The sequence below is a fragment of the Ictidomys tridecemlineatus genome, chromosome 3 (assembly GCF_052094955.1).
Source record: "Ictidomys tridecemlineatus isolate mIctTri1 chromosome 3, mIctTri1.hap1, whole genome shotgun sequence".
Classification (NCBI taxonomy): domain Eukaryota; kingdom Metazoa; phylum Chordata; class Mammalia; order Rodentia; family Sciuridae; genus Ictidomys; species Ictidomys tridecemlineatus.
The window spans coordinates 78,719,980-78,743,425 of record NC_135479.1 but is presented as its reverse complement, the minus strand read 5'-3'; the positions used below and the strand labels follow the sequence as shown (position 1 = coordinate 78,743,425).

Sequence of the window (23,446 nt, the reverse complement as noted above, 5' to 3'; positions counted from 1 at the left end):
CCACATTGATTGCACCAATTTGCAGTCCCACCAGCAATGTATGAGTGTATCTTTTCCCCCACATCCTTGACAACACTTATTGTAGTTTGTATTTTAATAGCTTCCATTCTGACTGGACTGAGATGAAATCTTATAGTAGTTCTGATTTTCATTTCTTTAATTGCTAGAGATATTGAACATTTTTTCCATATATCTGTTGATTGAGTGTGTATCATCTTCTGAGAAGTGTCTTTTCAGCTCCTTGGAACATCTATTGATTGGATTATTTGGGTTTTTGGCATTGAGATTTTTGAGTTCTTTATATATCCTAGAAATTAGTGCTCTGACATGCATGTGGTAAAAACTTGCTACCCAAATGTAGGCTCTCTATTCACTTCACTGATTGTTTCTTTTGCTGAGAAGAAGCTTTTTTGTTTGATTCCATACCATTTATTGATTCTGGATTTCATTTCTTGTGCGATAGGAGTCTTATTAAGGAAGTTGGGGTCTAATCCAACATGATGGAGATTTGGGTCTACTTTTTCTTCTATTAGGCACAGTGTTTTTTTGTTAAATTCCTAGGTCCTTGATCCACTTTGAGTTAAGTTTTGTGCATGGTGAGAGATAGGGGCTTAATTTCTTTTTTTTTTTTTTGCATATGGATTTCCAGTTTTCACAGAATCATTTGTTGAACAGGATATCTTTTCTCCAATGTACGTTTTTTGTGGCTTTTGTCTAATATAACTGTAATTATGTGAATTAGTCTTTGTGTCCTCTATTCTGTACCATTGGCCTACAAGTCTATTTTGGTGCCAATACCATGCTGTTTTTGTTACTATTGCTCTGCAGTATAGTTTACAGTCTGGTATAGTGATGCCACCTGTTTCACTCTTCTTGCTAACGATTGCTTTAGCTATTCTGGGTCTCTTATTTTTCCAGATGACTTTCATGACTGCTTTTTCTACTTCTATGAAGAATGCCATTGGGATTTTGATTAGGATTGCATTAAATTTGTATAGTGCTTTTGGTAATATGGTCATTTTGGCAATATTAATTCTGCTATCCAAGAACAAGGGAGATCTTTCCATCTTCTAAGGTCTTCTTTAATTTCTTTCTTTAGCATTCTGTAGTTTTCATTGTAAAGTTCTTTCACATCTTTCATTAAGTTGATTCCCAAGTATTTTATTTTTTGCTTGAGGTTTTTATAAATGGGGTAGTTTTCCTCATTTCCCTTTCAGAGGATTTTTCACTGATATACAGAAATACCTTTAATTTATGGGTGTTAATTTTATATGCTGTTACTTTGCTGAATTCATTTATTAGTTCTAGAAGTTGGCTGGTGGAATTTTTGAGTCTTCTAGGTATAGAACCATATCATCAGCAAATAGTGACAATTTGAGTTCTCCTTTTCCTATCCACATCCCTTTAATTTCTTTCATATGTCTAATTGCTCTGGCCAGTGTTTCAAGAACTATGTTAAATAGAAGTGGTAAAAGAGGGTATTCCTATCTTGTTCCAGTTTTTAGAGGGAATGCATTCAATTTTTCTCCATTTAGAATGATGTTAGCCTAAGGTTTAGCATAGATAGCTTTTACAATGTTGAGATATGTTCCCATTATCCCTAGTTTTTCCAGTGTTTTGAACATGAAGGGGTGCTGTATTTTGTTGAATGCTTATTCTGCATCTATTGAGATGACCATATTGTTCTTATCTTTAAGTCTATTGATGTGAAGAATTACATCTATTGATTTCCATATGTTGAACTAACCTTGCATCCCTGGGATGAACCCCACTTGATCATAGTGCACTATCTTTTTGATATGCTTTTGTATTTAATTTGTCAGAACTTTTGGAGAATTTTTGCATCTATGTTCATTAGAGTTATTGGTATTGGTCTGAAGTTTTCTTTCTTTGATGTGTCTTTGCCTGGTCTTTGCATTCAGGGTGATATTGGCCTCATCGAACGAGTTTGAAAGTGCTCCCTTTTTTCTATTTCACAAAATAATTTGAGGAGTATTGGTATTAGTTCTTCATTAAAGGTCTTGTAGAACTCAGCTGTGTATTCATCTGGTCCTGGGCTTTTCTTGGTTGGTAGGCTTCTGATGCCATCTTCTATTTCATCTCTTGAAATTGATGTTTACATATTATACATCATCCTGATTCTGTATGGACAAATCATATGACTCTAGAATTTTTTTATGCCTTTGATGGTTTCTATTTCATTAGAGTACAAGTTTTCAAAAATAATTTCTAATTATCTTCTGTATTTCTGTAGTGTCTTTTGTGGTATTTCCTTTTTTATCATGTAATGTTAGTAATTTGAATTTTCTCTCTCCTTTTCATTAGCATGGCTAAAAGTTTATCTATTTTATTTTTTCAAATAACAACTTTTTATCTTTTTTTTATCTTGTCAATTTTTTCAATTTTTTCTTTTATTTCAATTTCATTCATTTCAGCTGATTTTAATTATTTCTGTCTTCTATTGCTTTTGGTGTTTATTCTTATTTTTCTAGGGCTTTGAGATGTAATGTTAGGTCATTTATTTGTTGACTTTTTCTTTTTTTAAGAAATGAAATCCATGCAATGTACTTTCCTATTTTTATATATATATTTATTTTTTAGTTGCAGTCGTCAATACCTTTATTTTTTATTATTTTTTTTATGTGGTACTGAGGATCGAACCCAGGGCCTCACACGCGCTAAGCAAGTGCTCTACCACTGAGCCACAACCTTAGCCCCCAATGTACTTTCCTATTATTACTGCCTTCATAGTGTCCCAGAGATTTCTATAGTTCCCTTGAGTTATATCAGTGTTTTTATTTGCCTCTAAGAATTTTTTAATCTCCTCCTTTATCTCTTTTGCAACCCATTTTTCATCCAATAGCATATTATTTAGTCTTCAGGTGTTGGAGAAGCTTTCATTTTTTATTTTATCATTGTTTTCTAGTTTCATTCCATTATGATCTGATAGAATGCAAAGTAGGTATCTCTACTTTTTTGTATTTGCTAAGAGTTGCTTTGTGGCATAATATTATGGTCTATTTTAGAGAAGGATCCATGTGCTGCTGAGAAGAATGTGTATTTGCTTGGTGAAGGATGAAATATTCTATATACATCAGTTAAGTCTAAGTTATTGATTGTGTTAATGAGTTCTATACATTCTTTGTTCAGTTTTTCTTTGGAAAGATCTATCCAGTGGTGAAAGTGGTGTGTTAAAGATACCCAGAATTATTGTGTTGTGGTCTATTTGACTCTTAAACTTGAGAAGAGTTTGTTTGATGAACATAGATGCTCCATTGTTTGGGGCATATATAATTGTTATGTCTTATTGATGTGTGTTTCCCTTGAGCCATATGTAGTGTCCTTCTTTATCCCCTTTGATTAACTTTAGCTTGAAGTCTACTTTATTTGATATGAAAATGGAAACCCCTGCTTGCTTCCATAGTCCATGTGAGTGGTATGATTTTTCTCAACCCTTTGAGTCTGTGGATGTCTTTTCCTATGGGATGAGTCTCTAGGAGGCAGCATAATGTTGGGTCTGTTTTTTAAAATCCAATCTGCCAGTCTACGTTTTTTGATTGGTGAGTTTATGCCATAAATATTCACAGTTATTATTGAGACATGATTTATATTCCCAGTTATTTTATCTTTGGTATTTAACTTGACTTGCTTTCTCCTTTGATTAGTTTTTCCTTTAGTGTAATACCTCCCTTAACTCTTGTTTTTCACTTCCTCTTCATGGAAGATTTTGCTGAGGATATCTGTAGTGCAGACTTTCACTCTAGTTGTAAATTCTTTTAACTTTTGTTTATTATGGAAGGTTTTTATTTGATCATCAAATCTAAAGTTTATTTTGCTAAATATAAGAATCTTGGTTGGCATCCATTTTCTTTCAGAACTTGGTATATGTTATTCTATGATCTTCTGGCTTTGAGGGTCTTGGTTAAAAAATCTGCTGATATATGAATTGGCCTCCCTCTATATGTGATCTGATTCCTCTCTATGGCCTTTAAGATTCTATCCTTATTCTGTATGCTAGGCATTTTCATTATAATGTGCCTTGGTGTAGATCTGTTGTAATTTTGTACATTTGACGTTTTGTAAGCCTCTTGAATTTGATTTTTCAATTCATTCTTCATACTTGGGAAATTTTCTGATATTTTTCTCAATGAAGAGATTGTGAATTCCTTTGATTTAAAACTCTGTGCCTTCCTCTATCTCAATAACTCTTAGATTTGGTCTTTTTATTCTATTCCATAATTCTTGGATGTTCTATTCATGGTTTCTTATGGTCTTCACTGTGTGGTCAACTTTATTTTCCTGATTGTATACTTTGTCTTCATTATCTGACATTCTTTCTTCCAAGTGATCTAGTCTGTTGGTTATGCTTTCTATTGAGTTTTTAATTTGGTTTATTGTTTCCTTCATTTCAAGGATTTCTGATTTTTTTTCAGAGTCTCTGTTTCTTGAAATAGTCTTTTGCTACCTATATTTGCTCTTATATCTTTGTTGGAGTGATCAATTGTTGCCTATTTTTGTTCATTTAGGTCATCCTTTAATTCACAGATCATTTTAATTACGTTTATTCTGAACTCCTTCTCTGACATTTCATCAACTTCACTGTCCATGGGCTCTGTTATTACTTGTACCTCACCTTGATGTTGAGCTTCCAGACCCTGAAGCTGTGCCTCAATGTGTGCTAGTGAAACTAAAGGTGGTGGTGGCAATAGCAGAGGTAACTCAAGATAGCAGTGGAAGTGCCCCAAAATGGATGCAGGTCTTTCAGTGATTGGGGCTGAAAGGGTGGGCCTTACACTATCTTTGGGATGCCTGCTCCAAGATTCAGCTGCTTCTAGGCCCTGTCTGTTAGCAAAAGGTAAAGGCTACTGTGTGGAGAAGGCTGTGGGGATGTCTGCAGAGTTCCAAGATGGAAGTGGGTTAGGCCTGGCCTGAGGCTGGCTGCAGGGGTATGTGTGTGTGGCAGACCCAGGCCTACCCTGGGCCTGGGTCCTGCACAGGTCAGTGAAGCATCTGAACCAGGCCAGAGCTTCGGCGGGGGTTCATTGGTCAGAGGAGGCGGTCCTGTGCTCTGGAGGGTGTCTTCTGGTGGTGGAATGGACCTAGGCCTATCCTAGGCCTGGGTCCCATGCAGGTGGGTGGAGGTGGATCTAGACCAGGCAGAGAAATGTCATTTCTTGAGTCAGCAGAGGTTTTCTTTTTAAAAAATTAAAACAATAAAAAATACCATGATTACGTTCAAATCACCTTATTTCTACTTGGACATTTAAAAAGAAGAAATAATGTTTGAGTCACAGAGTAGTCCATGAAGGAGTTAAAGAAAAGCCATCTAGAAATAATGCCAGATAGGTATATTGGTTATATCAAGCTGAAATCACTTGAGTAACTGAAACTGTAAGAAAGGCCATTTGAGCTATCCTTCCCCAGATGCAACAAAGCCATAAAGATTCTTTCGGAAGGGATTTGCTTCACGTGCCAAGGTTGGAAAATAGCCTGATCATCAGAGACTGATATTGGGGCGGCAATGAACCTGAGGAAATAAACTCTTTGAAGTAACCCTTATCTTCCACTGTCTTCTACATCACCCCCATATACATAGCATAGTAACATCCTTAGAATTTACTATCCAAGTCCAGACAGCCACTTGTCCTGTCATTTCTTCACAAATTTATTGCTCTTTGTCCAAAAGTATAAAAGCATCATGCCTTGGTCATTTATTTGGATTTTACTCTCTTGTAAAGATTCCTGTGTACATGTAAAATTAATAAAACTTTATGCTTTAGTTTTGTTAATCAGCTTTTATGTTAATTAGTTTCCTAGATTTGGCCAAAAAGCCTACAGAAGAACTAAGGGAGAGAGGAGGGGATTTCTCTCTTCCCTATACCCACAACTGAAAAAAAGGCATGTGGCTTTCCTACAGGCAAACAAAGTATAACCCCCATGAGGTCCAAGTTTTCTCCAGGTACTAAGAGGAGCCTCAGGACTTGCTCCAGAAATAGATAAAAGGGAAATTAAGAGGTGGTAGCTGGTCAGGATGTAGACAGGCATGTGAGGCCTGCAGTCTTCATGCCTTTCAGGTATGGGTTAAGGGATTAAGGGATAGGCTGACTAAGGGATTATGTCCTGGGCAGATCCAAGCTCATGAGTCTCAGGCTATATCAACTTTGCAAGAAATACTTGAGCAAGTCAGTTATGAGCTACTGAAGATAAGGCCAGAGTGCAAGGAAAGACTTTGAAAAAATTAATTTGCAAGAGATGAATCAGCATTAAATATAAGGAATTATTTTAAAATAATTTAACACTGTAGTTTTACTTATTCGTTTGATTATAATAACTTTGGTAACCATGACTTTGGCTAGATGAAATCACCTATAGCCAACTAAATGCACATCAAACAAATAATGTCTTGTCCTGCCTTCTTTTTCTACAGCTCCATACATCCCAATGAGAATTTCCAGCTCAAGATCAAAGAATGATTAAATAGTTGGTGAAGGAGTTTTAAAAAAAAATGACTGAGTAATTTTACTTTGTATATACATGCTAGAAAAAAAGTAAAATAAAATAAACAAAAATGTCCTCTTGGTGCCAAATCTTCTAAAAAGCAAAGAGCCTTGGGAAAATAATTAGCCATTTAATCAGTCTCATGTTTCAAAAGTTCATAATGAAGCTATGTGATCAACAATCATCCTGTATTTGCTCACCATTCTAATGAGATGTCAAACCCAAAGGTTGCATTTTCACAATTCTAAGTCTCTCTTTCAACTTAATGTTTAAGAAAAATTTGTATTTATAAATGTGAATTTACAGAGAAGAAAACATATGGGATATGCTAAAAGTATTTTACAAGGCATCTGACCAACTAAAACTACTTTTTTTGTTTGTTTTAAGTTCGGAATTTTGTTTACCTTACAGCATATTACAGTGATCTAAGTAGTGTTTCTTTGTTGCATAAATAAGGTGGCCAAGGAAATAGATGTGACCATTTCCAGTTTACCTGGTAAATCAATGTGTGGTCTACCATAATGAAACCTCAACAACAAAACACAGAATGAAAAGTAAGGACAGCAGCTCAGGTCTACCAATAGTGGCTGGAATCTGCAATCAGGGGTAGCTTAGGAGTAATTTGTCTACTTCATTTAACAAAAATTAGCATACAGACACACAACAAAGACTTTCTGCCTTTTGAAAGTCCAATTCACTTGACATGCTTGACTATTTCTCATAAACCTATTGCTCCTACCCATCAGTTTGAGGGAAATGGAAGGGGTATGGCTGCATTAGAAAGCAGGTGTTCTAAAGCTCCTTATGAAAAATGATTAGTGTCTTAGGCTTATCATCTCAGAAATGCATTAATAGGTACTTTTCCCTACTTGAAGCTAGGAGGATGAGCCCAAATTCTTGGTTCTAGACCACTCAATTCAATATACTGTCCTGGGACAATGACACTTCCCTACCGCTCAACACAAGCCACACTTATCAGGTGCTACACAAAATGGCCTAACTTTCTCAGTTTTCTGTTATTGGAAAGAAGGGTCCATGGAATATTCCCATTCTTCCAAATTTCACTGTTGGAAACTAACAAACAATATATTAAAGAAATACCTATATAAGATCTAACACAAGTCCCTCTCATATACATATTCATTTGTCAATTATATCTGTTTCAAAATGCTTTTGCAGCATTACTGTTAAAAACTGATTTAAAAGCTTTGTTAGTCCCTGTATTTAGGTGCTAGTATCCATACAGCTGAAGGAAGTAGCTCAACCTCTAAGAGCTCTATCCGGAGAATCTTAAGTGCAAATGTGTGCTGAGATGACCAAACAATCCAAGCTTCACTATCCTAATTCTCAATTTGAGAAGAAAACTATCCTACTGCCCAAGACCTGGCAGACTTCCAACTAACTATAGGGAGTACAAGTGGCCCACGACCCAGCTGCTATGCTTTTGAAATCCTCCACATTCTCTCAGAGGCCCTCTCCAAAGAAGACAGCACAGTACAGCTGGCCTCCAATGGATGGCTTTGCTGGAGGACTTTGTGATACCTTGCTAACTTTGGCTCACAGCAGATGAGAACACTTACACCAAGCATGTTTAGTTAGAATAAGACTTTAATCATAGTCTGACAGTGTCTGACAGTTCTCCTTACCTCTCCCAGCTGCTTTCCTATTTCCTTTCATGCAGGTATTTTCCCTAAAAATAACCATGCATTTTAGTCCTATCTTGGCATCTGCCTCCCAGAAGTCTAGACTAATATATTATTCATTCATTTATTGGTCATTCATTCAAGAAATTGAATTTCCATGTTTCTGGCACTTTATTCTAGGCACTGGGGAGAGTGGTGAGCAAGACTAAGAAAACCTGTACATTCATAAAGCCCCCACAAATTAACATAACTGCTTTTCTTTCTTCAGCTCCTAATGTGTGCTAAGTATTTATATGCCTCATCTCATTTGTTCTTTACAATAACCCTGAAAATGTTGTTTGTTTCATGAATAAAGAAACTAAGACCTGTGCTAGGAGCCACAGCAAAAGTATTATGATACATGGCACCTTTGGTTTAGGTGACTGCCAGCTAGCCATTGAGATGATATGATTATGTTAAGATTTACATTCATATGGAAATTGGACTCCTGCTGTTCACCTGGCCTGCTACGGGACTCATGTTACGGGACTCCCGGAGTGTTCTCATTGGTTGGAGAAGGATAATAGGAGGGAATTTCCGGGGGAGGTCCGGGCCCCCGGTTCCGGTAGACGACACACGTGTGTGGACCTGCTTGCTAACAGGGCGCACACGGGGCACTGGCGGCCTTTTTAAAATAAAACTTTGTTTCTGCTTGAGCGGCTTGTGATTCTGTGCCCAGCCTGATACCTTTCTCCACGATATTGTGGGTAGACACTTGGTCCTTGTCCATTTTTTGATAATGGAATACCCTCTATGGTGGTTTGAGAACGGCATTCATTAGCCCAATGTCTCCCTCTATGGCATCATGGGCAAATACCCGGGATTCTATTCCTTTGATACCTAGCTTTGTTAAACCCTCCTATGGGGCAATTCCTTTTAAAATGTCCTGTTTGATTACAATTATAGCATGTTTTTGGCCTGGCATCTAAAGCCTGTTGTACTGCTGCTAAGACTTGCCCTTGTTTGTTAATGTCTCTACATAATTTAATATATGTGTTTAAATCTTCATGTTTCCATGGTCTAATGACCTCTCTACAGCAACGATTTGCTTGGTCATAAGCCAGTTGTTTTATAAATGGCATTGCCTGTTCTGTATTTCCAAATATTCTAGAGGCTGTCTGAATAAGTCTATCTACAAATTCAGCGTAGGGTTCATTAGTTCCTTGTATTACCTTAGATAGTTGACCTTGTAAATCTCCTTGACCCTGCAAAGTTTTCCATGCCCTTAATGCATCTACAGCAATCTGTGCGTATACGCCAGGGTCATATTCAATTTGCTGTCTCTGACCCTCATAAGGTCCCTTCCCTAATAACATTTCTATATTTCTTTGAGGGTAACCGGCTGCTGCATTTCGCCTAGCTGTCTCCATGCAAAATTCCTCATTGGCAACTTTCCATAATAAATATTGTCCTCCATTTAGCACAGACCAACACACGCTAGCCCAATCTGCTGGTGTCAAGTCCAAGTTGATAATAGATTCAACCATACTTATTGTGAAGGGTGCCTGCAGACCGTAAGTTGTTATAGCTTCCATTAATTGCTTTATTATTTTGAAATCTAAAGCACGGTAAACTCGTTGCCCTTCTGCCCGCTCAAGTACAGGGCATGCTAATTTTTGGGGTCCTGCCTCAGGATTCCGTCCATCAACTATGGAAGTTGAGGGCCGCTCAGCTGCAGGTGGAGCTGTTGGTTGAATTATGCCCTCTGGTGATAGAACGGAGTTAGTAGCAGCCTCCCTATCTGATGGCTGTTTTTCCCCTGAGCTTGCTTTCTTCAAATCTTCCTCTGTCTGACTAGCTTGAGAGACCTTCTCTTTTGCTTGACCTAATAAGTTTTCTACCATAGCTTGGACCTCTAACAATTTACTTAACAGTCTTTCGGTTTGTTTTTTACTAGATTCTAATCTACTATAAAGGTAACGCAACCCAATAAGATAGGATAGAACAAAGCCAAAAGAGAATGAAACAAAAACAGAGAGGAGAATGGTTATATCAATTTCCTCTTTTTCAGGGCTGAATAACTTCAAACCTTGAGCCAACCATTTTCCCCAGTTCGCCTGAGGAAATTGTAAGGCTAGGGAGCTTGAAATAAAAACAAAATAAATCAAAACAAGAATACCCATTCTGTTGCCTTTCCTCAGGGGCGAGCGATATTATTTACCTCTAAGCTTCGGGTGTTCCCCATACGGGCCACCAATTGCCGCAACCCGGCTGGGCACAGAATCACAAGCCACTCAAGCAGAAACAAAGTTTTATTTTAAAAAGGCCGCCAGTGCCCCGTGTGCGCCCTGCTAGCAAGCAGGTCCACACACGTGTGTTGTCTACCGGAACCGGCCTCCCCCGGAAATTCCCTCCTATTATCCTTCCCCAACCAATGGGAACTCTCCGGGAGTCCCGTAACATGAGTCCCGTAACATGAGTCCCGTAGCAGGCGAGGTGAACAGCAGGAGTCCAATTTCCATATGAATGTAAATCTTAACATAATCATATCATCTCAATGGCTAGCTGGCAGTCACCTAAACCAAAGGTGCCATGTATCATAATACTTTTGCTGTGGCTCCTAGCATCTGTCCCCTTCTGTTTAATTAAGCAACAGGCAATGTGGCTAGGGACCGTGCCTGATAGGTATGTCCAATTCAACATATGGTTCTTACCCGTCATCGGAAAACTGACCTCTATGCGTCAGCCTCCTATCTTAGGTTGATACCACTGCAACCGAATCATACCCGTCACTGACTACCTACCGGTCCAGTATATAGCCATACCTGTGGAATAGGCCTATGCACCAGTGGGGGGGTGAGGTTCTTTGCCTCACCTCTGTTGGCCCCCAAATTTGGCCTTGGTGCCGGTGGGGGGGTGAGGTTCTTTGCCTCACCTCAGACCTGGAAGAATAAGTTTCCAGGGGCCTCTCTGATAGGGCCAGCTTTTTTACTCTAAAATCTATGCTTTTCATGGATGATGTATATCATCCATTTAGGTAACAGCTCTAAGCAATTTTATTTTCTAGCAATTCTTGTCCATCTGAATAGTTGATTTTACAAAAATTATGGTTTCATTTCTTTAATATAAATTTATAAGGGCTGGGGGAACAATCTATAAGAGAGGGAAACTGCACTTCAGAGCATTTACAGTCAGTCCTACACTGTTTCATAATCAGGTCAATGATGATAACATGTAATCCATTCAGAGATAGTACCCCACCATGTGAGTTTCCAACTGTGTTCACTATTACGAAGAACATAGAGAGGAAAGAAATGCTTGGTTAATCTGTTTTTCATCCTGGTCATGGCCCAATGCTGGCAAGCTGATAGAGAGTGGTCACGTACAATCAGAGCTTCTCTTAGAGGCTGGCAAGGCCCACTGCAGGCAGCCAAGCCCTCTGATGACAGCTGATGCAAACACATACCATTATGTTCAAGGTCAGTGATGGCCTCTTCGGTACTTGAGTCAAAGTCCAGGGAAGGAATAGGCTGAGACTCAGGCAGGTTCTCTGAAGCTGGTTCATCTAATTCCTTATGGGAGGAAATTAATAATTCATCAGAAGTTGACAGAAAGAAATAGGGCTACCACAAATGAGATCATATTCTTGTTTAAAAGACTATTTGGAAACAAAAACCTACCAAATCCTCTCCCTTAAACATAATAACTTTTTCGAACTTTAAGATAGTAACTTGGGTTAAGAGAAAAATAGTCCTGAATCAATGAGACAGGTGACCTTGGGCAAAACATTTGACCTTCACAGCCCTCAGGTTTAGGTCCATGACTAGTATGTCAAGCAGGATGCCCAGAGTAAAAAATTAATACTCAGGTTCAGGCAAGTGCATGCTCCACTGGCAGCTAGGAGTGATGCTTTCTATTTTGCACCCAGGGCACCCCACCTTTGTCATTCCTGTCCTGAATTTTTCTTCATCTCAAAATTAAAAAGCATTGGCTTGAATGACTTCCAGCTTCTTGTCTAGCTTTAAAAACTCCATGATTCTATGAATTTTAATTTCTTAAAAGCAAAATATCTAAGAGAACACTTAAAATTCTTACTTCAAATAAACAAAGGTAAACTTCATAAACATATCAATAAGTATTTCAACAAATCATCTTGTCCTTTTCCTCTCCAGTTTTGAGTGTGTATATGTTTGCCACCTAGAATGGATGGTAAATTGGCCTCTTTTCCTTGATAAATGGCTTTGATGCAGAGCTACTCCAAGAATATCTTCTTATTAAGAAGGAAATTAAAAGGAAAAAAAATAATCTTTATGTCTTTTGTTTTCTATTTTGCTGTGCTAGGAAATGAACCCAGGGCCTTCTGCATGCCAGGTAAGCACTCTACCACTGACCCACATTACCATCCTAAACTAATATTAAATAAATACGTAAAAATGAAGCTATGCCACACTGTGATGTAGCATTTGTGAGAATATGCTCATAAAGTAGTTTTTAAAAGTCTATTTTCTATACTATATACGTAATTATTTCAGGAAGTACAACTGAATTCCAGATTTCAAAGGATCACTGATGGTACACAGAGAACTTCAAGAACAAAGAGTAGAAATTGCATGAAATGTGATTTTACATGTGCTTTAGCACTTATTTGAAAATAAGTACTTGGACTCTCAAGTGATTTTGATTTGCTAAGGTCCTCTTTTAAGAGAACAAATAGAGTTGTTAAAATTGTTCTTTTAGTATAGAAGGACTTGATCTCATCTTTGATCCCCATTACCATTCCATGCATGATGGAGACCTGCTCTGACATGCACTTTTCACAGAAACCCAACCTGGACACCAGCGCAAATATATACCAAAAAGATAAATGGGGCTTATCTTTTATATTATGGTACATAGTTGTTTTTAAGATACCATTCTTTAAGGAAATGGTGCCTAATATCAGTCTACCTACATTCAACTGTGCTTCAAGATTTCAAAGCCCAAATTCAGCCAAGCAGAAACTGCCTGCCAAAGTAAAAGATGTTGTCAGTTAGGGTCTGAAAAACAAAGCAAGTGACTCTCTCAAATGCTTCAGAGAATTTTTATAACATGTAACAATGAGTTCATTCCCTCCCATAACTGATTCTCTCCTATGACTGCTTCTGAAATAAAAAAGGGGCTTGCTTCAGCCATTCAAGAGAAAAGGAAAAAGGAATTGAGAAGAGAGTCCCCAATGAGATTAGGAAGAAATTAAGTTGTAAATATGTGTAGAGGCAGGGGAATAAAAGCATTCAAAGAAGGGAGCATTTTCCTCTTCTTCTTTATCACATTTTTCTTTAGCCTCTTGCATCTGATTCATCCATTTTCTTTCTTATATTTTATTTCATCTATCTCAGTTCAACAATGCATGATATTTAAAAAACCTTCAGGTCCCTCTGCAAAATGTTTGACTTTGGTTTTCTTCCTCTTTGTTCAGTGAATATCATTAAACCCATCTCACTCTTTTGCCTGTGGATGTGATTAAACTTGCCTCTTCCTTGCCTGGCTGTCTCTCTCCATCCTCCTCCTGGGGTGAACAAGAAAGTCTTCTCTCCATTTGCTCCCCCTTTTCTTCTGTTCCCATTAAGTAATTTTTTTCCTAAAGAGATTATAAGAAGATCTGTTCATTGGAGGTTTTTCCAGGTCTTCCTTTATCTGGAGGTGAACTGCTGCTTTCAGGAGCCCTATTTTCAATCCATAATTAATCAGAGTATGGTCTTGGGCCAGCAGCCTTGGAATTGGCAGAGTGCTTGTTAGAAATGCACTATTCCAGCCACCCCCAACCCCAGAACAAATAAATCAGAACCTGCATTTTAACAAGATCCATAGGCCTCCCAGGTACATGTTGAATTCTGAGAAATGTTACTATAAGCCATAGGAATTTGAGCAAGAGCCAGTTGATTGTGGAGATCAAAGGTCAGAAGGTTTTCCAGAAGAGGAGGTGAAGTTTTGGAAGAGAGAAGATGGGAAGCTAACAATAGGCCAGAGAGAAGTGGCTGTTACAACAGCACAAAAGGGAGCAGGGAGCCTGGAAGAGCTGAGCAACCATGCAGGGCTGAACCAGCTGGGAAAAGGACATAATCTGTGAGAATAGATTTAAGACTCTCACAGACTGGAGCATTTTCTGCTCCCATCAATACATAAACTAGGACACATGCTTCTGGAAAGCTCAGGCCTAGAGATGCTGATAAGCATTAAACCTTGGAAGATCAATGAATGAACGAAAATCTCTGGCCAGGGCAGCACTGGGCACCTCCCTACCTTTTCCGTTTGCTCATTGCTGATAGACAGAGGATGGAATTGAGAATTCACTGAGGAAATCATGATTTTTATAAAATCTTCTTTTTTCTCAGTTGTTCCAATATCTGGATGTTTTGCCTAGCTCCCATGTTCTGTGGGATAACATGGATAACAAAATCTCCTGAGATTCTGCCTGCCATATGGTCTCAGAGTTATCTTTAGTCTCCGAGACACCCTGATATATAGGAGGATGGGAGGACAGGAAACCATACAACCTAGTTATAATGCTGATAATATTTATATCAGAAAAAAGAACACAAAATGATTATCTTGAGGGGTCAAAGAAGGAAAGCAAAAAGTAACTTATTAGATAATAACACTAAAGATCATACTTGAGAATATGCTTTTATTTGCCATATAGTAACTTCAGAAATAAAGTCATTAGTTCATAAAACAAAATGCAACTTCCAGTCTTAGGGGAAAGTCTCTTAGAATCAGGGGTCCCTGAGAATTCCAGAAAAAAGCATCCCAGTTTCTGTCCAGAATAAATAGTTTACACACATTAACGAACAGAATCCTTATAATCCTGCCAGCCCCCCTTGTTTGGATCTATGAAAATGTGCAGTTCTCAGTCTCAGAATCAGGGGAAAAGATCCACATCCACAGGTTTTCCTTGCAGAGCCCACAAAGTCTGAGGAAAGGTGCTAGGTTTTTAGAGGGCTTGGATCATTCCACATCATGGTAGCATCAAATAGGAATCTAACCCTGCTGCTGAACCCTGTATCCTTTCAGCCAACAATTTCTCCACTAACTAGGGTCTGTAACCTCATCTCCCAAGTCTTTGGGACCTGCAAAAAGATCCCACAGCTGGCTTTACTTGAGAGGGGTACCAGATGGGTGAAGAAGCAGAGTGGGATTTAGCATGTATGTCCAGCATTTCCTCAGTATCTGCTAACTGGTCCAGTAAACAGAGGGAGATTGTGAGCTCAGAGGAAGTTTTGCCCCCTATTTGGTACAATTTTGGATTTTCAGAACCCTAAGGCATCTAGAACCCCTAAATATTTGATAAAGGTAGTTCACTAGCAGCTCTCCTCCTCAGAAGGGCAGTAAACAAGTGTACCTAGGCCCTACCTAGCTGAGAGTGAGCTCTGCTAAGGTTTGAATGTCCCTTGATTTGGGGCCTCTGATACTACACTACTACAGAATTAGCATCCTCAGGGTTCAAAGGATTCTCCCCACAGCCTCTGGGGGAGGTTGACTCTTCCTGTGAAAGGTAAGAATATCTTTCACATGCAGGAATTTCCACTGAATGAATGAGAAATATCTCCAACCCAAATTGCTTTTACCAGGAGAGCTATGAGTTAGTGTTGATGTTGAGTAACCAAATATGACCTCATAAAGATTATCTTGAGCATCAGAACCTACCCCAAGGCCTGTGGAGATATTTTCAACATTTGAAAATATCTCCACAGGCCTTTGAAAATGGCATTTGCTATTCAAAGATTTGGAATATAGAGGATATGAATTTGGGATCCATGTCATGTAAACCTACAACCCTATTCGTTATCAGATAGCTATGGTGGTTCTTCAGAGTTTGAATGAAGTTATTAACACAATACACATAAGTGGGAGACAGACAATAAAAAGGGAAAGAATAAAAATAAGAAAGGTCAATGAACTAAAGAGGTAAGACATCTACAACATGGGTGGAATTAAAAATTAGAAATACACATATGTGTTCTAAGATATAGTTATTTAACCCATCAATTTTGTATTCAGTGCCAATCCTTTATAAAATACATAGTAGGCACTCAATAAATGTGATGGATACATCACCTGATCCACTTCTGTGGATCTTTGAATTAGTGGTTTCACCAATTGATGGCCTACATTCTAGAATCCTTCCTGGAATTGGAAACTTGGTCATGGTGCTTTTGTTTTCTAACCCGTCCCTTTTCCTATACAACTACCTATATGAATACATAGAATCTGAAGCAAGAAGGAGTCTTATGTAAAATTTAAGAGATACTTACATGAAGCACATTGGTACTCAGCTGCTGAAAGTTCCGAGATCTCAATTCTTGCATCCGCTTGTTATTCTCTTCATACTTGTCTTCCACAATTTTTCTGCAAATTTAAAGTGAACATACAAAAGTAACTCAAATTTCTAAAACTATGTCTTATCTACAAATATATATGATCCCTATTCAGGGATCATGGGCAGACTAGGCTGGTGGGAAGCCAGGTCATCTGGTCTCTCGCTCAGGAAGTAGTATGCTGTGCATAACACTTTTAAACTTTGATTCTCTTTTAAATCACACACAGGGATACTCTGATTCATTATTCATTCTTAGAAATTCTCAAATGCAGCATAAGGAGAAGACAATTCCTCCCTGTGCATCCTGAATATGATGATGGGGGTTTCCACAGTGCCTGACATATACTAACACCATGAAAAATGTTTTCAGGGTAAACCAACACACAAGCCAGGGAAAAAAGAGATACTACATACCAAATAATTTATGAAAAATATATAGGCATCACTGTGGAAGAAAATTTTCTTCTGTAGACAAATTTTATTTCCCTTGTTTTCTTTATTTATTTCCAACTGGGAGAATTGATTATAATAGGTCTGCTACTAGAAGATTTAAGTTCTTATGATAACTTGTGTGTTAATCTATACTTAGATATTTTCTACAAGTCACTGAACATCCTTCTAGTTAAATTTTCTTGTCTGTAAAATGGATATATTTCAACCTTTCTGACAGTAGAGTCATTTTCTTACTAAAAACACATGTTCCCTTTTATTCTAGAAACAAAGATCAAAATTCCAATACAATTCATTCATAAAATAAACATCAAATTTTATGTAAACACTATCACTTTTAAATGTGAAAATATTAGTGCATCATTTGAAAGATTTATGACTTCCATTGGTCTATAAAATAGTTTTAATCTGAATAATTTGTAATATGCATGTAAATTATTAAATCTGCCATTTTAATCCATTTCTATCAGAGTTTAAGTTTTTCTTTTATCCTCAATCAATGATCTGAATCATGGTACAATGGAGATACTAACATTATAAACAAATTTGAGGTTATGAGTTGATGGAATGGCTCAAGGAATTTATGTGAATATATTTTCCAAGTAAAACCCACACTCAGTGCTACAGTGATTTACAAAAATAAACTAGTATTGGCTCCCAAGAACACACTGTGTACATATCTTCCTAACATTCAGTAACATCACATTGGTAGCCGAAATTGGCCATGGTGGGAGTATTTACAACACAGAAATCAGCAAGCAAGTCAGCTAACTCTAAATCCAGAGCTGGTTGTTAAATGTTTATCAGCACATCACTGCACTTTGATGCAAATCTTTCTCCACATATATTAAAGAAAGCATGTGTTAAGGAAAATAGAGTCTGATAGATTCTTATTTGGTTCATCATGATATTCATTCAGAGTACAAGGATATCTCTAAATCATGTTTCAGGTTTGTTTTGTAAACATGATCACAAAGTAAGCAGATCTGCTATTTGGAACTTATCTATCCCTCTAGTCCTTGGTTGGGATTTCTAAGTTATCAAAGAGCAAGCGAAGGAAGAAAGAAGAAAAATTAGAGAATTGGAAAACCTTGCAACTGAAAAAAAGCATTTGAGAAATTGAGAGTCCGAGGCTCTTTGATATTCCACTCTTCATACATACATCTTTTTCAGTTTTAATAAGATTTAATTAACAGATAAAATAGTTTATATTTATAGTATACATCATGATGTTTTGATATATGTATATATTGTTAAAATGATTAGAACAAGTTAATTAACATATACATCACTTCACATACTTTTTTGTGGTGAGAACATTTAAGGTCTATTACTGAGTAATTTTCAAATCTACAATGTCTTAATTAGTCATTACGACGAACAATAGCTCTCTAGAACTAATTCTTCCTGGCTAACTGCAACTTTGTACCTTTGTCTAAATCTCCTCATCCATGCCCCTGACCCTGTTAATCACCATTTCATTTTCCACCTTCACTAGTTCCATATTTTCAGATTTCATATATATGTGAGATCATGAATATTTGTCTTTCTATGGATGGCTTACTTCACTTAGCCTAATGTCCTCCAGATTCATCCATGTTGGTGCAGTTGATGTGAATATATTTTCTTTTTAAAAGCTAAAGAGAATCCTATTGTATGTACAGTCCACATTTCTCTTTGATTCCATCTTTGGGCTACTGTGAATAATGTTGCAGTGAGCATGGGAATGCAGATCTGTTCAATATTTGATTTCATTTCCTTTGAATATAAACTCAGAAGCAGGTCTGTGAGATCATACAGAAGTTCTATGTTCAAATTTTTAGGGAAACTCCATACTTCTTTCTATAATAACTTTACAAGTTTTCCACGCCCTTCCCAATGCTTGAAATTATACTTTTTCATAAAAATATACTTCTAAACGCCTCTTTTAACAGACCAGAACTGACTGCATTTTACTGCCTTCCAAGCTAAAAATTTTCTGCCAGCAAAACCTCTTCTCCCTGTAGATCAGCTAGGTCTCCTGGTAGAAGAAACACAGCAAGCACCTAGGGAATGAGATTAAAATAATAAAGGCTTCTTTTCAGTCTGTTGCTTGGGTTTGTATAGAAGATGTCAGCACCAATGAGGTTTCACTCAAGAGACTGACCCTATTTTCATCACTAATACACTCCCTGATTTTCAATCTTTCTCTACACTCAACACTGAAAGCCTAATATAAATTGTACCTGGCATCCACTCTAAGACTCAATCATCTTTTGATCGAATGAGTAAATGAATAAACAAATAAATATATAACCATATGCATTTTGGTTTCTTGATTTTTTTTTTTGTCTTCTCTTCAGTGAATTCCTTCACAGCCCCTGGGAGCAGCACAGGAGGCATAGAGTACCAAAGGAAAGGCAGCTTACTTTAGCTTCCTGGCTTTTTCATCAGCTGCCTGAAGCTTCCTCAGCCGCATCCTCTCTCTAGGTGTCATTTTCTGCACTTCAGATAGTTCCCGAAGAGTCTGCAGGTGTATCTTTTTTTGCCTATAAATCATAAAGATTCCCCACATGCTAACATGCTTAGAAAAATTAAACAAATCGTTTACAGAATACTACTGAGAAAGCAAAAGCATTTCAAGACAGGCCAGGCAAAAACTAATAAACTCTGGCTAGGTAATGAGCCAACCAGGACTATAGTTAATTGACAATATTTTTCAAATTAGATTTTTGTTTAAAAGAAAATTATGTACTTTCCAAATTTCTGCTCATTTCATTGCCGATAACTAGTTTTCACAATGGTAAGACCTAAAATTAGGATTGTGGTCATTAGGGAGCAAAAAGACTGTCAGAGTAATTCAGCCATGTGGATAGGTATACAATCTTTGGAGTTAAGTAGGATTTGAATCCCACCTTTACCACTCATTAGCTCAATAGACTTGAATGAGAAATTGAACCTCAATGTTCTCATCTGTAAAGAATGGGCTACAGTAAGTATCATGAGATAATGTATGCGCAAGTATTTATGATGGTATCACAATAGGTGTATTTTGCTGAGTATGACTTATACGAGTGCTTAATCACCCAGGTTAACAACTAAACCTGGGTTCATATCATAACCTCCCAGCTTACATTTTATGTACCCTTGGGCAAATTACTTAACCCATGATATAAAAAAAGTACTACCTACTTCATAGGGTTTTCCTGCCTTTAAATGAGTTCATGTAAATGGATTTTATTAGATACCGAGCTGAGGATATGGTCATTAATCCTCAAAATGTTAGATAATATTATTACTTAAGAATCTTTTTCTTCAATAAAAGGAATGTGTTCACATTAATCTACTATTGAAAGGCCTACAACCACTTTCCCAATGATAATTGCTTCTGTTTCTGACTTGGTTAGGGATCAATATCAAAGAACACCTTTTATAATCCACTCCTTCCTTAAGAACCACTAAGAGAATTGTAATGAGTTTTGTAGCAGTTCTCATTCCTCTGTAATATCATCAAACAGAGTCACCAAGCAAAGTTCAAATTCAGGCATATATATATCCAATTTTCTAAACCCAAACAGATCTCCTTAAAATATAGTCTTAGATCTTGAAAATAAGAGTGACTAATTGAAATCAATATTTCACAACATGAAATGCCCTCCAAATAATTAGATTCTAGCACACTGTTAATTCTAAACAGTGTAAGGCAAAGTGTTTCACAACTGTAGTGCAAAATAATAACTAAAATTAGCTCAATATTTTAAAAATAAGATATCTAGTACTTTCACATTTCCAGTTAATAAAATGAAATTTGAAATTCCAACCTTTCTTGAAAGAATAACTAGAAATTCAACAAAACAAGGTTATTAGAAGCATGCTTAAAAATTTGCCCCCTAAGGCACAATGTGCTTCACCTGGAGATCATGCTTCACACAAAGACTGGATGCCTTGGTGGATAAGTTTCCCCTTTGCATGTGAGGATGGAGACCACAATGCTGCAGTTAGGAAACCCACAGGACTAGGTGTGACAAAAATATTGCTGACTATCTGGCCTTGTAGATCAACCTATTTTAGGACCCCTATTCTCTTTTTTTAACCTTTATTTCATTTATTTATTTTTATATGGTGCTACGGATGGAACCCAGGGCCTCCCATGTGCTAGGTAAGTGCTCTACCACTGAGCCACAACCCCAGCCCCAGGTCTCCTGTTCTCACTTCACTGTCGTGTACACTGCTGAAGAGGGACTGCTCTGCTCTGTGTGTCTTTATAATATTAAATATAGTTTGTTTGGCAAAATTATAGATTTAGTCTTTAAAAGCAGTGGTCCCAGGAGTTGTGCAGTGCACTGCATGCACAGTTACACATGGTGATTCTGAAGTAATATAGCATTCTAGGCTCCTGAAAGTTATAGCACAAAAAATTTGAATGAGGAAAAAGAGAAGTTAGGGCAGAAAATAATTATAATTCTCTGAAAACATACTTTTCTAATTCTTATATAAGAAGATACATACTTTAAGGAAGTAAATCTGGCTTATTTTCAATTGTCCCAGAATCCCATATTCTTCTGCCAGTTCACATTAAACAAACAATGGGTGAAAGCCACTTATGCTTATGATGGAAGGCTCATTAGCATAAATGTTACTAAATGTTTGAGATATTAATTTCTCTATACACTTACAAGGCAGCTGTGGAGCTACCCTGCAGATCTGTAAGCTGTGCAGTGGTTTAAACTTTTATGATTTCAATTTGCTACCACCTGGGGCAAAAAGCTTTGGAATGCTACATTACTGAAGCTCTTTAATTTCCTGGCAAGATTAAGTGAATTCTAGAATGCTCCATGTAGTCAGCTTAGCTCTAATAGATTTTTAAAGACAAATGCATTTAACGTTTATGCTGGATGGGCTTTTGAAAAACAAAGCAATTACTTACATGGCATTAATTATCCGAGCAGCCTCCTTCTGACAATCCAAATTCTTGTCTTCCAGAGTTATTTCAGAATATCTACACATCAGGTGCTAAAAAAATTAATAATAATCCTGGTAAACCTAAATTAGATTCCTCTTCAGTAATGAAATGAATGAAAGGACATAAAACTACTAGGTACCTTTTCTGATTTGGGGTATTATTGACTCTGGCAGGGAGCTTGAAAACTAAGTTCATAGTAACTATTTTTCTCTATATAAAGGTTATATAAAATTACATGGTAGAGAAGACCTACAGGGTCAGGCTCCTGCCTACCTCTCCAACTTTACCTTGTACTACTTGCTCTCTTACTCCTTGTTACCCACTATAAGCAGGCCTGCTCTCAACTCCAAGAATACTCACTTTCTCCAAATCCTAGCCTGGAATGGACAAATCTACATTCTCAGGCTAAAACTAGGGTTTAATAAATGAGGCACTCACTTTAGGTACAAAATCTAAGTGGGTACCAAAAAACTCTGCGACCAAGAGAAATAATAGTTAAATACAATATTATTTTTAAAATCAAAATTAAGTCCTTATATACAAACAGAGATATGATAAATGGTGGTATAAATGTATATTAAGAATTTTATGCAAAAAATAAGAGAGCTCATGTATAATGGCATAATTTGGTGTGAACATACTTTATATACAGAATTACAAAACATTGTGCTGTGAATGGATAATTATGAATGTAATGCACCCCACTATTGTCATATATGTAAGAAATAAATTTTAAAAAGAAAAAAAATAAGTCCAAAAAGCTATGAAGAATACAATATCAAATATTTAAATAAAGACATGATCCAATACTGAACTTGCCCAATTCTACTTCCTTGCTTTACCCTAATCCTGGTTCTGTTGAATCTGTTGTTAAAACTTTAAATATTCTTCACCAGCGATAATTAGTATTATTTTGGATTTTAGATTATTGCATAAACATATATGATTTATCTTGATTGAGTTTTTGGTGTTCCCTTTAAGTTTGTTCCTGGGTAGGTATCTCACTTGCCTGACCCTAGTCTTGGCAGATTCCCTGAGATCCTTTTTGTTTCTTTGTACATTGATGGCTCTTTTAGCTGGCACTAATTTCCCTTTGATAGAGGACTACCCAGAGCCCAATATGCTTGGCACATAGGGAGAACTGGAGGTGCCCAGTTCCTTAACACTTCCTCTCCATGTTTTCCTTAAGTTTCCTCTGGGAGTGTGTGTTTGTGTAAGAACCTTCTCCTCTATGTCCACCTTCCATGAGCACAATTTAATTTAGGGCTGGCTTTTGTACTAGCTGTTTCCGATGATTCAAATTATTCCTTACATTCTGGCTCCTTCTCCTGTGCTCACTGGTGTTGAAATGGTACCTACCCCTTCTTTGACTACCAAAGCCCCTCCCCACCTGTTACTTTTTGTAGAATCCTGTTCACTTTCTTCCTAATACTTGTGATCATTTATTTGTCTACTTTTCCTTGGTCACTGAGTTCTCTTACTAGCAGTCATGCTTCAAAAGATCAAGAACAATACCCATTCCTTTCATTTTAGCCTCCCCCCCGCCAGTGTCAGCACAGTGTCTGGCACTCAAGAATG

The 23,446-nt window shown here is 37.2% G+C and overlaps 1 protein-coding gene across 9 annotated transcripts in view; it reads right to left on the bottom strand.

The window, feature by feature from the left end:
* Window positions 1-23,446, bottom strand: part of Nek11 (NIMA related kinase 11) — a 307,831-nt gene that overhangs the window by 158,674 nt on the left and 125,711 nt on the right. For 5 of the 9 annotated variants that reach the window (XM_005327006.5, XM_040269806.2, XM_078043300.1 and 2 more), the window contains 5 exons: window positions 21,833-21,918; window positions 19,335-19,454; window positions 16,412-16,505; window positions 13,630-13,737; window positions 11,587-11,692 (listed from right to left, as the gene is read on the bottom strand). In XM_005327006.5, the coding sequence (XP_005327063.2) occupies window positions 11,587-11,692; window positions 13,630-13,737; window positions 16,412-16,505; window positions 19,335-19,454; window positions 21,833-21,918 (514 nt within the window). The remainder of the gene's footprint in view (window positions 1-11,586; window positions 11,693-13,629; window positions 13,738-16,411; window positions 16,506-19,334; window positions 19,455-21,832; window positions 21,919-23,446) is intronic. The other 4 variants (XM_040269805.2, XM_040269807.2, XM_078043298.1 and 1 more) reach the window with 3 other exon arrangements.